Source organism: Sebastes umbrosus, chromosome 2 (genome assembly GCF_015220745.1).
Source record: "Sebastes umbrosus isolate fSebUmb1 chromosome 2, fSebUmb1.pri, whole genome shotgun sequence".
Taxonomy (NCBI): domain Eukaryota; kingdom Metazoa; phylum Chordata; class Actinopteri; order Perciformes; family Sebastidae; genus Sebastes; species Sebastes umbrosus.
In genome coordinates, this window is record NC_051270.1 from 22,571,017 (window position 1) to 22,588,783 (window position 17,767).

Genomic DNA, 17,767 nt, shown 5'->3' on the forward strand with positions numbered 1-17,767 from the left:
TGTATTTTATTTTATTTCATTTCATTTCATTTCATCTTATTTTATTTTTATTTTATTTTATTTTATTTTATTTTTATTTTATTTTTATTTTTTATTTTTATTTTTATTGAATTTTATTTTATTTTATTTTATTACCAACTTTGTGTGATAATCTATTACTAATTATAATCCAGTAATATAATAATCATTCCATCACTGAAAAACAGCACACAGTTGATGGTTAAGTGAGCTTTATTTAATTTCATCTCATCTCATCTCATCTCATCTATTTATTTATGTATTTATTTATTTATTTATTTATTCATTAATTTCATTTCATTTCATTTCATTTCTATTTATTTATTTATTTATTTCATTTCATTTCAATTTATTTATTTATTTATTTCATTTTTTTGTATTTTTGTATTTATTTATTTAATTTAATTTAATTTAATTTAATTTAATTTAATTTAATTTAATTTTATTTTATTTTATTTTATCTTCTCTTCTCTTCTCTCATCTTATTTTATTTTATTTAATTTCATTGCATTTTATTACCAACTTTGTGTGACAATGGGTTCACACACACACACACACACACACACACACACACACGCACACACACTGTGGGAGGGAGGGATGCATCGTTACCAACTGAACTACCGCTGCCTGCACTCTCCACTCTCCAGATCTACTCCCCCTCCTGAAGCAGCAGCAGAGAGCCGTGCTGAGCTGTCTGTCTTTCTCCGCAGAGTGAGAGTGGGGACTCAGTCCGGCCAGAGAAAGAGAGGAGGGTCACAAAAACATAAAGTACAGACCGCGATGAGGACGAGCTGAACCTTAGAGAGAGAAGAAGAAGAGGACGGTCGCTTAACTTAACTGATATGCGGGAGAAACACACGAGCGTTTATATCCCAACGGTCCCAACGGCAGCAGTGATTCCACATCAGAGACGTTAACGAGCAACGGTCGGAAGTACCTGAATACCTGCAGTGTGAACGTCAGCAGCACCGAGGCTCCGTGACATTGAGACACACAGAGACACAGAGACAGAGAAGAAGGGGACATAGAGAGACTACAGGAGAAAGTTTGTGAAGCTTGGTGCAGACACAATGCGGTTGACCCCGACAGAGTCGCTCTCCTCGGCCGCCCTGCTGCTGCTGCTGCTGGTCCGCTGGTCCGACAGCAGTAAGTAAACACTCACATGCTAGCTGCTAACTAGCTCTCTAGTCACCTCTGACATGTGTGTGCTGACTGATGATGAAATGTGTTGTTAAAGGGGCTTTAACTGGTGGATGTTTCGCAACCTTTCTGCCAAAAATAGTGCTTAAATCCACAGAGTTATGTGACCTTCTCTTGTTCTTGCAGGTTAATGAATGTCTTTCTTGTTTTAGTTTCGTTGTCTCCTCAAGAGGCCAACCAGTTCCTGAGCAGACACAGGAGGGCTAATCAAGTGTTCGAGGAGACGAAGCAAGGACACTTGGAGAGGGAGTGTGTGGAGGAAAAGTGCACCAAAGAGGAGGCCAGAGAAGTGTTTGAAAACGACCCAGAGACGGTGAGGATTATATTATTATGTCACCAAAACCACCATTAAAGTTGTGTTTTTAGTCCAAGGTTGCATGCAGCAACCAAAACACACAACCACAACACCACACCTTCTTCTTCTTCTCTATTCAGACACTGCAGTACTAAAAAAACTCTGTTAACTAATCAGAACACAACCACAACGGCTGTGGCTCAGAGGGTAGAGCGGAAGGTCGGTGGTTCGATACCCGGCTGCTCCGGGTCACATGTCGATGTGTCCTTGAGCAAGACACCTAACCCCAAAATTGCTCCTGAAGTCATAGCCATCGGTGTGTGAATGAGTATTTAGATTAGATCCTGATGGGCAAAGTTGACACCTTAGCAGCGTCTGTCATCAGTGTATGAATGTGTATGAATGTGTGTGAATGTGTGTGAATGGGTGAATCCTGACATGTAGTGTAAAGCGCTTTGAGTGGTCGGAAGACAAGAAAAGCGCTATATAAATTCAAGTCCATTTACCATTTACAACACCACACCTTCATCTCCATTGAGGCACTGCAGTACTAAAAAAAAAAAACTCTGTTAACTAATCAAAACACAACTGTTCTTTTTACCCCTTGGCATGTGTTAGAAAACATAAGGTTGTTTACATCATGTTTGTATTGACTGTAAATTGATGACTGCAATGCAACAGTAGACTAATGATTCATTGTCTGGGCTGCTGGTGTTCATGCTCCAATAAGTCTGTGTGAATGCTGATAGCTGTCAGTGTACAAAATATTCCCACGTCAAGGACATGACATGTTATCTTCTTCTTTTTGTTTGTTTCTGTGACAGACATTGAGTCAGCGTGACTAAGCTTTAGTTTATGAAATACAGTTTCTGCTATCCCTACACGCCCCTTCATACTTCTATGCACACTTAAACTCACACAGGCGTTTGTGTGTCTTAAATATATTCAATTTGGCCCTATCTACTGGAGATCTGCTTGGCTTCTGGGATGCCAAACATTGGAAACTCCATCTCTGTACTCACTATCTGTATCGCTTTATGTCTACACATGCCTATTTTTAAATATCCTGCATGTGAATTGTGCAAACAAACTCCTCTGATTCGGATTGGGAGCTACTTAGCTGTTGATCATGGGCTGAGAAATGTGTTTCATTCGACACAGTAATGCACATTGCCTCGCTAATCCGTATACATACTCCCACCCTCTTTTATGTTTACCAACATACAAAATCCATCACACTGTGTGTATTCAGGAACTTTGACTGCAGATTAGTTTCCATTCTGCATTCATGAATGCACAGATTAGCCTTTCCATCCATGTGAATATGTAAGCCTATTGAATATGTTCTATATGTGCTATATATGCCAACAAGCCCCAGAGATATAAATAGTGTAACGTGTCAGAAAACGTGGAACACTGGCTATTAAGTCTTTTGACACCTGTACATGGTGTGTTGCACGTGTCAATGTTACTCAGTAAGCTAAGTTACAGTGTGGGCCATTTACAATAGAGACTCCTGCCCAAACCCCTTTAAAATGTTAAATAATAGCAACAAGTTAAGTGAGAGATTCAGATGAAGGTTTAACTGTACGTGTTTGTTAATGGTGTGCTGGGGATGCTGCCCTGCTGTTTAACAATCGCTCTTACCCTTGAAGTTTTGCCGTTGTGAATTGTTGCGGCGAGGGGGTGAATGAGGCAATCGATGACTCAGAGATTACTCGTAAGATTATCCAATTGGACAGACATGGAAGCTGATGGAGGCAGGATTAAAGCGAAGTCGAGCTGGGTTCAGAGGAAAAGGTGAAGTCAGGTGACATTAGTTGAGTTTGAATCATCTGGACGTACATCATCCTTAGGATAGCGTTGACGTGCCTGTAGTTTTCTACCAAGTCGTACCACAAAGCTGCAGACTCATTCATAGCTGCATTATTCATTCTGAAAGTGGTGCCCATTTCTGACTCTGCATTTTCTTCTGCTGCAGCTTTCTGACTCTGCAGAGAGAGGGAGAGTTCTTGGATACTATATGATTATCTTTGGTCACACACACACAATCACACCAAGTCTCTGGTCTCTCACTTGTTAGGTGAAATAAAAAGGTGTCACACAACTGACTGTTATGACCTCACTACATCTTAACCAAATGTGACTGACCTTTGCAAATCATTTGTTGCAGCAAATCAGGGGTATAATCAAGCTTAACATTGTGTAATATGTTCCTAGGTTTAGCTGACTTTTGATAACCGAATCTTACAAGAGACTTGTTCACCTCAGTCTGCTGCACCTGGCTCCTACTGCAGCAGCAGCAGCAGCAGCTCGCTAAAATCTCTGAGCCTCCAAAGCCAGTCTTTCCAATGGTAGATTATCTGCAAATTTTGACCTACATGTGGAGGAGTACTGCAGCCAGGAGGTGGGAGGGATGCTACTACTACCAGGAATGCAGAGAATCCTCAGGAAGCCTTTGGCAAAGGGCCGCACCCATTAGAGGGAGCACACACAGATAACAGAGTAATCATATTGTAATCTCTCTCCTGACATTAAACACACACGAACACACAGACGTAAATGTCAAAATTAATGATTGTTTATAAGTTTATTTCACTCCCATGAGTATGAGCACAGAGATCAGGCATGAAACGAAACCAAATCCTAGATTATGTCAAGTATTAAAGGAACTCGCCCCCACTAATCGTAAGCATTTAGTTCTGTTTCGTTTTTTGTTTATACGCTTACCTAACTGTATCCCTCTCTTTCCACCTCTTCTCCCTGGTTTAGGACTACTTCTATCCCAAGTATTTAGGTAAGTTTTCATTCTGACTAAACTCTTCATCTCTACTCCTAACTGCCGACTCGACTGATTATATGTTTGTAATGTCTTCGTTTCATTTTTCTTTTTGTCTAGCCTGTGTGGAGAGGTTTGGAGATGCTGAAAAGAAGAAACAGGATCTGATTACATGTGTTCACAGTAAGTTTTATGCCCTCTTATCTGTATCTTAATTTTAGAGCTTGATGGCAGAACTGTGGACAGGATAATAGACGGTCTTTTTCTCATCCTTCCTTCTGTGGTTCTTGTCACTGTGTAAGTATTAGTAGAGAGAGGCACCTAGTTGTAGTGTGGGGTTGGGCTGCACTGCAGTATCCCCGCTCTGCATCACACTCAGGCACACATGCTCTCTCTAAGAAGAAAAGGAAGGGAAGATGATGAAAAGGTGCTGAATCTTTTAGGCAACTCCAGGTCAGGTTTTTGTAGCGTGACACACCGGACTGATTATGTGACTTTGAGGTAGCCTGTGCGTGCTATATGTGCGTGCGCTTAGGTATCCGTGAGTAATATTGCAGCACTTTGCTACAGTGATGCTGCAGATTGGTGAATGAGTGACACACCCCTTCAGTCGTCACATACTCACGCACTATCTCTTGGTTGAGTGCACCAGCGTCTTCGTGAGTTGGCTCAGCGGAGGAGTGACGTGAAAGAGAAAGTCTGACGTGAGTGGAGCACAGGGTTTCTGCTGCATCAGGATACAGGAGACCAACCCGGCTTCACTGCTATTGGCTGAGGAGCCTCGAGGGGGGGTTTCCATGACTCAGCTGCAGCATCATGACACGGCAGCTCATCAGCTATCTCTCTCTCACCACTTCTCTCTCTCTGTCGCTGCAATTCTCTGCCCATCTGTCTCCTGCCTCAGTGCAGACTAGCGGTGGGTGGTATACCCGTATCAAAGCACATCATTCCACTAATTCCATTTATGGAATATTTTGGACATGGGATTTTACAAACATGGCATGTTATGGAAAGATACAGTTTCGGCTTCATTTTTCCACATACCAAAAGCACAGCAGACAGTGTTTATTCTCCCACTCCTCCTCCCTGTTTCTGTTCCTTTAGGCTGCAGTTTGCAGACTCAAATGTTCTGTGAATTGCTCTGCAGAAAAATGGAATCATTAAAAACACATTTTCAATTCTCTAGCATATACTGTGTGAAGTGAAGTGAAGCTGCTCAGTAAACTTCGGAGGGCTTATCCAAATTGCCATTGTGGTAGCCCACAGTGTGTGCTTTATTAAATGAAATTAAATGTGGGCATGCTGTTAAGGGACCTCTAAAATGTTAAGCAGAGGAAACAATTGAGGCTCCTGCGGTTGGTGACCCTGTTTGCTCATAGACCCCAACATATTACTAACCAGGAGCTTTGGTCAATTTGGTCTGATTCATTTAAGGACTGTCCTTAGAAGGAGGCACATAAAGAGGCATGTAGAGATGAGCACAAGTTGCTCTGACTCAAATGATGAACAGAACAATATTATGGAATTTAGTTTGTTAAGACATGTCGAGCATCTCTGTAGAGCTGCAACGATTAATGGATTAGTTGTCAACTATTAAATTATTCGGCAAATTCTCTGATTCCAGCGTCTTAAATGTGAATATTTTCTGGTTTCTTTACTCCTCTATGACAGTACTGAATATTTTTGGACAAAACAAGACATTTGAGGACATCATCTAGGGCTTTAGGAAACACTAATCAACATGTTTCACCATTTTCTGACATTTAATAGACCCAACAACCAATCGATTAGTCAAGAAAATAATCAACAGATTAATCGATAATGAAAATAATTGCTATTTGCAGCCCTACTTCTTAGTAATCGGCCAACAATATTGCATGGTTGGGGCGGCTGTGGCTCAGAGGGTAGAGCAGGTCGTCCACCAATCGGAAGGTTGTGTTTTTTTAGTCCAAGGTTGCATGCAGCAACCAAAACACAACCACAACATCACACCTTCTTCTTCTCCATTCAGACACTGCAGTACTAAAAAAAACTCTGTTAACTAATCAAAACACAACCACAACGGCTGTGGCTGTGGCTTAGAGGGTAGAGCGGAAGGTCGGCGGTTCGATACCCGGCTGCTCCGAGTCACATGGTGATGTGTCCTTGAGCAAGACACATAACCCCAAAATTGCTCCTGAAGTCATAGCCATCGGTGTGCGAATGAGTATTTAGATTAGATCCTCATGGGCAAAGTTGGCACCTTAGCAGCCTCTGCCATCAGTGTATGAATGTGTGTGTGAATGGGTGAATGCTGACATGTAGTGTAAAGCGCTTTGAGTGGTCGGAAGACTAGAAAAGCGCTATATAAATGCAAGTCCATTTACCATCTAAAGTTTTTTTTTGTACATGTCAAAGCTAGAAAATCGTCTCCACTTAATTATGAAAAGCATTTTTTTTTTACAAATGTATAGAAATGTATTCAGTAAGTTTATCAATGCATGATTTACTAGTAACTGACACAGTTAACAGAATATTAGCTAAAATAAATCAAAATACATAAGTATGGCCGTGTAAAATGAATCATCCACATATATCAATGTATAACTACAGGCATAATTTTGATATTGGTTCTGATTGATGATATTTTAAAGTAATTCTTGTCCCTATATAGTAAGCTGACTAATATGTTTTGGTATTTTAGAGAATATTTAACCTGGTAATGCACCTTAAATGCATTTTTGGTATTGTGGTAGCTCACAGAACCCAGTTGTTTCAGATTACAGGTAACATTTAGTAAGATCTTGATGAATTGATGAAAACCTGCGGTCATCACTTTACTCAAAGCCCATCATTTTTATTTTTATGTTTGTGTCTTTCATTTATTCTCACAATTGATGGTTCACCCTTTGTTTGTTGTGAGTATCCGCTGGCAATCAATAAAACATCTCACAGCTGGAGCATGTAATTGATCGACTAGTTTGCCACTATATGCAGCGCCCACGTGTTAGTAGTTTAGTAATAGATGTATTGCTATTGGAATTAAGGTATTTCTTTGTACAGTATTGTACATCATTCAGTGAAAAAGCTGCGCCTTTGTGTTTCCCATGTGAGCTTATCTCTTTCCTGCTCTCCTAACACTGTCCTTTTCTCTCTCTGAACTCCAGCTAACATGCCCAGACTTGTCAAGCAGTAGAACTCCACTGCTGGGAAAAGGAAAGTGCATGGAGAGAGAAAAGATTTACACATGTGCTCACTAACACAAGCTTGGTGCGAAAGAGAGTGCTCAAGTGAAACTATTTAATAGAAAAAATAAGACAAACAAAGGTTGAATTTCTATTTGATCTTGGGTTTTTTTTTAGCTAGAGGACAGGTATGCTGGGAAGGACAGAATTAGGGCATCTCCTGCAGGAGGGCTTAGGCAGCATTAGGCTATTTATATTGAACTCCTGATATGCAGAACATGAGATATGCCCTTCCTCTGTCTGGTATCAGTATAGAGTTACACTCATCGTATGCATCCGGTTTGCGCAGACTCAATTTGAAAGCAATAATCACACCTCCTTCCTCTGTGTCTGTCTGTCTGTGTTTGTTTTTTCTCATTTGAAGATATTCCAGACCAGTGCTCTCCTTCTCCCTGTAATGCCAAAGGTACGGTGCGCTGCGAGGACAAAAAGGGCGACTTCCTCTGTCACTGTTTCACAGGCTGGGCAGGAGCCAGATGTGAGAAAGGTACTGTCATTGCTATGGAAAGGGGAAGAGGTTATATAGTTGAACACCGTGTGCTAGAGCTCAGCAGAGGTTGGATTTTTGCACCGTCACTTTGTGTTATATCCAGAGTCTCTAGATAGATGTCAAAGTGTCTGTGACCTTGATTCTGACTGTCGCCTACACTGATAGAAAGATCTGGCTTCCCATCACTGTCATTAGTCACATACTTGTCAAATATTTTAATTGTTTCTCATCATGTTGATGTGACTGTTTTTTATTTTGACCTCACAAAACTCTACTTCTAGTGTTTCTGTTTCACTTTTATCTTAACAAGTGCAGCTGTTGTTGTTGACATGCCTCTTTAATATCCAACTGCTGCTGCTGCTATTAATGATGTGTGAATGGTGTGTCAGGTCAATATGAACTGCATGTACGGGAACCCACAGCAGGAATCTATTTGTCTCATTAGAGGTCAGAGCTAGTTACTGTATATAGATTTGAGGGGAGGCTAGCACTGAAAGTTAGAGGATTCCACTTTTACAAGGGAAATGTAACAAAGTGTATAAGCGGGAACTGGAAAACACACATAATACATACACACACACACTGTGAGGGAGAGGGAAACATGGTTGATTTATGGCACAGCCACCATTCCTCACATTTCCACTGTGACTCATCCTGCCACCTTACTGTGCGAGGAAACCAAAACAGATTCAGTTTGACTCGGTCTGAGCCTTTTCCACTTGACGACCGCACTCCTGCTAAACACTCAAATGCAACACTCAGCCACAATGACATAGTGTGTCAGTTATTTGTGAGGCGTTTAACAAAGTACAAATTCATAGGACATTTAGCATTTCAAACTTTATCAAACTGGCAATTCACGCTGTGCGCTCTTGTTCAGAATTTCAAAATTAAACTTTGAGTTACGTTAAATCTAACCTGATCCTGAATTACAATGAGAAATCTTAGCGCAAGCCAAACAGCCTATTGCTGTTCACAGCCCCATGATGATGTTTTTCCTGCGCTCATGTTGACTGTGCCCTGTACGTTCCTATTTGCAGATGTCGACGAGTGCAGCAAGAGAAATGGAGGGTGTGACCACGAGTGCAACAACACTATGGGCAGTTACCGCTGCTCCTGTCACCAAGGCTACATGTTGGTAGGACGCCACATGTGTAACGGTGAGCACATCATACAACAACTGGAATCATGTCAATACTGTAGCTGCAAATAACACTTTGTTTGACTCAGTCTGTATTTGAACACTTTTGAATCCACTTCAACTATAACAAATATTATTTCTGCTGTTATTGTTGTATATATATTTTGAATTTGCAAGGAAATGTAATGTGAGAGGTCCCTTTAGTAATCCAATGGCAGTGTTGTTCTGTCTTGTGACATAATTATCTTTGTAAGTCCATAAAGAATAAATGATTTAGTTAATGATTGAATGACAAAAACACATCAACCTCACAGACCCTTTGCCAGGTCCAACATGACAAAGTCATGTTGTGCAAATAATCATTGTCTAAACCCACAGAAGTCATGATAAAAACACCTCGACATTTCCACTTGATTTAATGGTACCAGCCTCTGAAAATGGTGTCTTCAGTGTAAATATGTGACGTAGTTTCAGAGAGTGCTGGAACAAGCTGATACTCTATGTATGTACGTATATACAGTACGATGCTGACAAACAATTTGAAGATCACATGAAAAATCACACTTTATTTTTTTTTTTTTTTAAATTAGGAAAAATGCTACGTGTGCATATCTTTGATATTCAACTTGTTATGAGTTCATAGATACCAAATATTTGATTGTGCTCCTTGTAGTTTCTGAGATACAGCCATTTTCATATCATACTATATTTAGTATTTGGGCACATGGGACAACCGTTTTTTCCTAAAATATGATAGAGTCTATAGCAAAAACAGTAGTCCCATGTGCCCAAAGACTAGATATAGTATGATACCTTTTCAGCAAAATGATTTCACAGATTTTGAAAATGTCTTCACATTTGTGCTTAGGCAAGCCCAGAGAACACTTCCACAAAAGGAAATTAAATATTTCAGTTTCAGGCACAAATGGGTTAACCAATCAGGACCATAAATTACTAGCATCTGACTTGTCACTGATTTTAATTTCAATTCAGTTAAGGTGTCAGATGTCTTTTCCTGACCCGTTTTTTTCCTGACACTAATGAGCAAAGATACAAATAACCTCCTCAGATCATGTCCTCCTAGCTGAGGAGTTGACTTTATAGTCTTCCTGGTTCTGTTGAATTTCCACCAGACTTTGACCGGTCCAGCTGACCACATTTTGTTTTCTTTCAGATGTGGATGAGTGTGAGGACCCAGGTGTGTGTGGAACTGCACGGTGTGACAATACGGACGGCAGCTATGATTGCTCGTGTGATATCGGCTATGTCTACGACAATGAAACCAAGAGCTGTGTTGGTAAGTGTGTACACACACAAAGACACACAAACACATAGTCTCATGAGAACTGACTGAGGAGCAGCTTCAGCCTCAGCAGGACTTGATGCAGCTGTGTTGTGGGGTCAGGACAGGAATGCAAAGACATTTGGAGAAATTCTGTGTAAGTAGGTAACAGGTCACCGTCTCCATGCGGTTAGAAAAAGTTAATTTCAGGTCGGAAAATAAATATGCAGACTGACGCTGTGATTCACCTTTGCTTGGTGCTCTTTTTGATTTCAAATGTGGTCAGGACAGAAATAGTTATAAAAGCAAAATAAATGAGGTAAAATGCAGTAGTCAGAATTCATAAACACACAACGAGACCTGCCATACTTTAAGTTTACATGTTAGAGAAGTGTTTGTCACTTTTCAGAGTCATCTTAAATGTACCAAATCCTGCTTTAAACATGCAATGATCTGAAAACACCATGACAGCCAACTGTACAATCACAGCAGCATTACCAAGCCTAATCCTCAAGTAGCCTTGGACCTTAATAAGTGTAATGTTAAGATGTACAAATATGCTCAACATACACTTTTATACTCAAGGAATGGAAGGATGTTCGAGGCCAAAAACCTGCTTGGAATGTCTTGGAATTTAATAAGTTAACATAATAAGATAAACAACCACGACATCAGGTCTGTTGGTAAAAACATTGAATAAGAATTCACAGACTTAAAAGTCATTAATCACTCGTGATCCCTGTTTTGCTCTGCAGTGGAAACCAGACTTTTCATAACCTCTGTGTTCCTCCTCTGAGAATTAACGTTTATTATAGCCAATCTTCTCATGGCCATGTAAGGTTGTACATGGAGCGGGGAGATACAGTACCACCCAGTCAACGGCAAAGACCACTTGACTCGAGTGTTGTTTGCATTCCCCGATGTGTTGACAGAAGAGATCTGATATATTTTTAAAAGCTTGAGGATGTTTTTTAGGTCCTTGAAAGTTTGGACTAATGATAACTTCATGAACTCTCTGATTCTCTGTAACCTTTTATACCTCACTCCTGACTTTCATCTCTCCTTTTCTTTTACTTTCTTCAACCTGCTGTCACTCGTCAGATGTGGATGAGTGTGAGGCGCACGTGTGTGCAGAAGAGTGTCTGAACACTCCAGGGAGTTTCCAATGCTTCTGTGATGGTCGTCAGGGCATGAAGCTGGGCCAGGACCTCCGGAGCTGTAAGGTGAAATACATATAGCAAATTCATAGTTCAGCTCTCACCTTTGTTGTTAAATGTGAACTATAAACTGCATTCTTGATCTGTTAAAGCATTTTGAACTAGTCGTAAATACACGAAGGGTGCTCATGAAGTAGCACCATGCGTTATCTCAAGATTTATGTTTGTGTTTTCACAGCCTATAACTCCCTGTATGTCGCCGTCTCTGAAGAGGAACTCTCGTTCCCTCTACCTGGGCCGCATGTTCAGCGGCGTGCCAGTAGTGAGGCTACGTTTCCGCAGGAGGATTCAAACTGGGTGAGAAAATTGTTACTCTCTCAACAGTTTCTACAGTTTTACCTTAGTTATATTGAGTATGAAGACAGATAAATGATTAAATGGACTCTTCCAACCTGCCGGTTGTTTCTGGTAGGACCGTTTTAGTTTCAATTATAGATGAGATCTAAAAGGAAGTATTACTCTGGCAGCAATCTATCTCAATGCTGCCTGAGGAAATGTATCAAACTCTTATGTTGTCTAACTTTCTGCATGTTTGTCTATTTGTATGCATTAGAAGATAAAATAATTCAGTTTTATTAGTATAGTTTAAGATCATTAGTATAATTTAAGATTTAGGCTTTAATCAAATCCCGTTTTTAAAGTGTTGTCCATATTTTTGTTTTTGATTGGCATGTTTCTGTTGAAATGATACCGTGGGCTGAACAGCCACTTGGTTTGATGTCTTTAAGGGAAACATATTTCGTTTTTTTTACCATACATAGTCACTCTATGAAGTTTTATCAGCTAATTCTAAAAAAAATGTCTAATATTAGCTGGGAAAATGCCACCCACTAAGTTTGAGTGCCAAGTGCATAGCAGTTCAAATTATTTTGGTCACTCTAAGGAATTGTTTTTCTTCGTGTCCTTTCTTTCCTCTTTTTTTCCCTTCATTTAATATTTATTCTCAATTATCTTTGTCATACAAACTTACTTATTCAAATACACACTCTGTCACTGCTCCCCACCTCCCAGCTTTTCTGCAGAGTTTGACTTCCGCACCTACGACCCTGAGGGCGTGATCTTCTTTGCCGGAGGTCACATAAACAGCTCCTGGATCGTGCTGGCAATGCATCATGGGAAGCTGGAGCTGCAGCTGAAGTACGGCACCGTCAGCAGGGTCACCAGCAGCGGACCCATCGTCAATGACGGCCAGTGGAGAAAGGTTGGAGGTTTTCTATCATGAACAGTACATTAGCTTAATTAGCTGATTGAGTGCTTCTTCTTAAAGGCTTCTTTAAATGTCTCATTTCCCTCTCAGATCTCGGTGGAGGAGCAGGGTCGGAGTCTAGTGATTAAGATTGACAGGGAGGCCGTCATGAAGATTGCAGTAAACGGTGATCTGTTTACGCTGAAGAAAGGCATGCACGAGCTCAACCTCACCGTGGGAGGAGTCCCCTTCAGAGAGGACGGCCTCGTCAATCAGGTGTTTGTTTGTATGTGCTTGTGTATTTTCTTGAATATACACCTAAGAGAGATGTTCTTTACATATTTCTCAACTGGTATGATCATGACGTAGGTGAACCCCCGTCTGGACGGATGTATGAAAGACTGGAGGTGGTTGACGGGGGAAGATACGTCCATACAAGAAACCATTCGGTCCAACGACAACATGCAGTGTTTCAGCACCGAGGATCGTGGAGCGTATTACCCTGGCACCGGCTTCGCTCTCTTCAACATCAGCTATGGTGCAGTGTGTGCATGTGTGGGAGTGTTATGCATAGCGTGGCTGAGGGTTGTATATCTGAGCTTAATGGCTTCTTCTTACTCAGTGTTTAATTTGTTTGGGTGAAAGTTAGGTGGCTCTCGTCATCGCCTACTCTTTTGTCAACAATTCGCCTCATCTTTGTTTGTCGATAAAGTTCATGACCGGCTGTTCTCTCACTTCCTGTTATAGTTACTTCAGAAACACAGAACCTGAGCGTACAGTTGACCCTGCGTCCAACTTCTGCGATTGGAGTGCTGTTTGCACTTGTTCACCAGGACAGAGTCCCTCTCTCCATCGTTCTGGCAGACTATCATCCCGGCACCGATGAATGGAGAGATGTGAGTACTTTAAAGCTCTACCTGTGTCTGTTTGTAAAATGTTACTCTTGTTTGATCTCCAAACTGACCTTTTGTGTGTCTTCAGTTTGTTCTGGTATCTGTAGGTGATGTCATCATTGCCAGCTCTCCAGCCCCCCTGTGTGACGGCGAGAGTCATGAAATCCAGGTGACGATCTCAGGCAACCAAACCCTGCTGCTGGTTGATGGCCAGTCTGGACGTAGTGAAGACACCGACATTCCTATTGATGTCCTGTCACAGTCCAGCACCTTTATAGGAGGCCTCCCTGGTGAGGACATGCACATTTCTATACACATTTAGCAGGATGTTATTTAAGCAAAGCTTAAAGACAGCTTGTCATTTAACAAAGACACACACATGCACATTATTTTTTTGCTATTCATGTATTTTACTTCAGTGAAGAAAAATGTTGTGCTAGAACACATGCAGAGTCAAAGCAAGTATTTGTCACACGTCGATTTTAAAATTGAAAAGCCACACAAACCTTGTAACATCCAGTTTTCTTGAGCCGATCAATTGAATAACGTAAAATTATATTTATCTTCCAGTCTCTCTCTAAACACTCTTAGCTTCCACATGTCAGCAATAAATGATCTTAACCATCAGTGATGCACGGGGCTTCGAGTGAGCTTACTTGAAAATATTGCGGGTTTAGGCGGATAAAAAAGTGACAAAGCAGCGTTCCGAGTAAGTTATTAATAACTTACAGAAACCCTCTCTGTGTCTCTCTCTCAAACACAAACACACACCAGCCGTGGTGGCGGTACGTAATTTTAACACATTCCAACACACCTCCACGTTATGCGCTGTCAAGAGGTCGTGGTCATTTCACATATATTTGAGATCACGATGCAGACACACACAAACCGCAAACTGCGGCACTCGAGTCTGCTTGTCTCTGTTGTCTCAGACCTCAGGCCTGACATTTATTGTGCTACTATAATGATAAAGTTGGTGGTTTGCGGGTCGGGTCAGGTTCGGGTGGTTGATGAACGCATATTTTTGCGGGTTGGGTGTTGCGGATTGGCTCTCATAACGGGCTCTCATAAACCCTGACTTTTACCCACGAATAATGAGATGAGGTCATTCCTGCAAAAATCCTACAATTTATTAGTGGTTCACTTTCTTGTACTGTGTATATAGCAAAACCATAATAATGATCCATAGTTCTGCAGTGGCTGGCAGCTGATTAAATAATTCAGGATCCAACATTCCCCACATTGGAAAGAAACCATGATAAGGATTTTGTCTTTTTCGCCTTGTTGCAAATTGTGATGTCGTAATGCGTTTGCTGAGTCTGACTTATTCCACACACTGACTAATACTGTTATCACACTTACGGTTAGGTCTCAGTTAGGGCTCCCACACAGTCCATCTTGTTATCTGCTGAATCACATATTGTTGTTTCCTCCCTCAGATGTTCCTCTGGTGTCCACGCTGGTGTCGGCGCCCTACAGCGGGTGCATGGAGGTCAGTGTTAACAGACAGCCTCTGGACTTGGACCAGGCCATCCACAAGCACAACGACATCCGCTCACACTCCTGCCCCCTGCTGGACTCTCACCAGTGACCAGCGCATCAGTCTGCCAAAACTGATCCATAAGCAGTTCATTGAGGCAATGGAGAATATTTCCAATATATTTATAAAAGCTTTGACCAGTGGGGAGATGTTTAAGATTGGAATGTAAAAAATAAAAGCTGGACCAGGCGTCGTGGTTCAGCTGGAGCCTTAGCCCACGATCACCCTGTCCTTTTACTGTGATGACACTGCTGCCTAGTATCTCAGTATAATGACTCAGTAAGGCAGTTAGTCAGCCAATGAGCAATGCCCCCCTGTACTAGGCAGAATATATGGGAATAAATGCTGCACAACATTGCCTCAAAAACTGCCCATGTATCACAGCCTTGTAAGCCCACAAGAACACACAGGGCCTTATCTAGATCAATGCCCACTGGTTGGTCTTGGGTCAGCCTACTACAGCTGGCATCCTGTGCTTAAATGCAGATCCTACTGGAACTGTGTAGGCAGAGTGACTCTTCGCTGCAGCGACTCCGCTGATAGAGCTGTGGTCATGCTGCTTACATCCAGTCCACCTAAAGGCCCATGGGGACCAGATAAATAGTCCTTCATCAGCTACCCTACTCAGAGAAAATGTGTGAATAGGTGCTTCATGAGTGTTTGCTGCATAATGACTTTAGGGGCTGATTGGGGACTAAATCAATCTTATTTGCTCCTACCAAGCTGAATCCCCTCCGTCACCACTGCAGGGGTGGCGTGGTATTAGGCACAACTTTGTGTTCTGTAAAAAAAAACTTGCACATTGTTGCAGGTAGCGATGGACTGCGCGTAAAAGCCATTTTCTTGATTTCCTCGTGTCTAAAGCAGCACTCCATGTCTGCCTGCAACCTTAAAAATCAACCATGTGCCTACAAAGAGAGCAACCAACCCAAACTTCACAACCGCTTCCCTCCAAACAGGTTAACCATTTCACAAAGGTGCAGTACTGTAACACACACACACAGAGCTAATACTTCTTCTGATGACATGTTGTGCTCATTGCAGTTAATACACTATGCATTACAGTCTTTTAAAGACCCGACTGACACCCTGATTCTCAATAATCTTCGTCACTAAGGCCCCTTCTTTCCCTCAGAATCACCCACTCACATATAATACCTGCCGTATACGGATCTGAGGATGTTAGATGAGTCTCACAAGCACAGGGAGACAGGAAGGGGCCCTCTCCATGAAGGAGAGAGCGAGCACTGCATCGAACGCACCACACAAGCTACTGAGAGTAAAAAGAGTGCGCTGTAATATACTGAATATGTAAATAATGTGACTGTACAATGCTTTATAGGAGACAGAAAACAAAAACACTACCTTGTGCTCACTGAGGTTTTCTGCACATTTAAGTTGATCCAAAGTCAAACAATAATCTGAGTCTCTGCTTCCTAAAAACGTTTGAGCGACAAATACACAATTATTTTCTTGAAGTAGGAATTGGGAGACTGTGAGAGCAATAGCTGGGGATCAAAGTATCATAAATCTTTGGGGACTCAGTTTTTTTTTATTTGATTTTATAGGTGCTGAGCAAATCAAAACACAATAAAAACAAAGAATGTCAGGAGCATTGTGACTGAGAATGCCAAAAGGGCTCCAGTGTTATTTTACTTCCTTCTGTAATGTATCATTTTCTAGTTTTCTGATGAATGAATGCCAGAATATAGAGCTTGACGAGTTATTGTTTTGTTTTTTTTACCATGAGTTGTATATTGAACTTGTCTTTAGTTTTCATTTTTCACTTTAACTGCCAGTAACGTGTACAATGCTGAGAGGAGTGTGCCTTTTGAGTTTCAACTTCCCTCAACAGTGAAAATCCTATTTAAAAAACAAAAAATAAAAGCAGTTGTATGAACACCATAGAGTAAAAATTGTATTTTCAAAAAATGCATTTGTATGCTGTGTGGTTACTTTAAGATAAACTTTTCATGCCTTGCTCCGTGTGTGACATGTGGTTAATCTTCTAAATTCAAGGTTTACTTTATGTGCTAGCTTTTTCCAATACAGCTTTCGACTGTTGATAAAATAATTTTATTTCATATGAATTCAACTTTTTATTTGTAAGAGGAAGAATTGTGTGACAATTACACAACAATACAGTAAAAACACCTGGTACTGGAGTAAAAGTTGTACTGGTGCCATACTTTAAAATGAGAATTTAAAGGAAAAGTTTGACATTTTGGGATTATTCCCTTTCTTGTCGAGAGATGAGAAGATTGGGAGAAAGTGGCTAACTAGCCTGGCTCTCTCTGTAAAACTGAATTCTAATTTAAATTTAAACTTTTAGTTTTTATTTTAATTTAACAAGTGAGATAAAACCTGTTAATTAGTGAGCTTTAGATGTGCTGGAAGGCGGATTTTGTTACCTTTCGATAAAGCCAGGCTAGCACTTTCCCTGTCTTTATGCTGAGCTAACCGACTGCTGGTGGTAGCTTAATATTTTCTGGACACACA

The 17,767-nt window shown here is 41.0% G+C and overlaps 1 protein-coding gene across 1 annotated transcript; it reads left to right on the forward strand.

Annotated features, from left to right (window-relative positions):
* Window positions 1-642: 642 nt before the first annotated feature.
* Window positions 643-17,249, forward strand: gas6 (growth arrest-specific 6). The gene is made up of 15 exons (XM_037749203.1): window positions 643-1,167; window positions 1,374-1,534; window positions 4,289-4,313; window positions 4,416-4,478; window positions 7,884-8,006; window positions 9,050-9,169; window positions 10,325-10,447; window positions 11,534-11,655; window positions 11,828-11,946; window positions 12,661-12,850; window positions 12,947-13,111; window positions 13,205-13,373; window positions 13,583-13,731; window positions 13,817-14,018; window positions 15,168-17,249. Exons 1-15 carry the CDS (start codon window positions 1,092-1,094, stop codon window positions 15,317-15,319), a joined length of 1,959 nt encoding a protein of 652 aa, XP_037605131.1. The 5' UTR covers window positions 643-1,091; the 3' UTR covers window positions 15,320-17,249.
* Window positions 17,250-17,767: the final 518 nt, after the last annotated feature.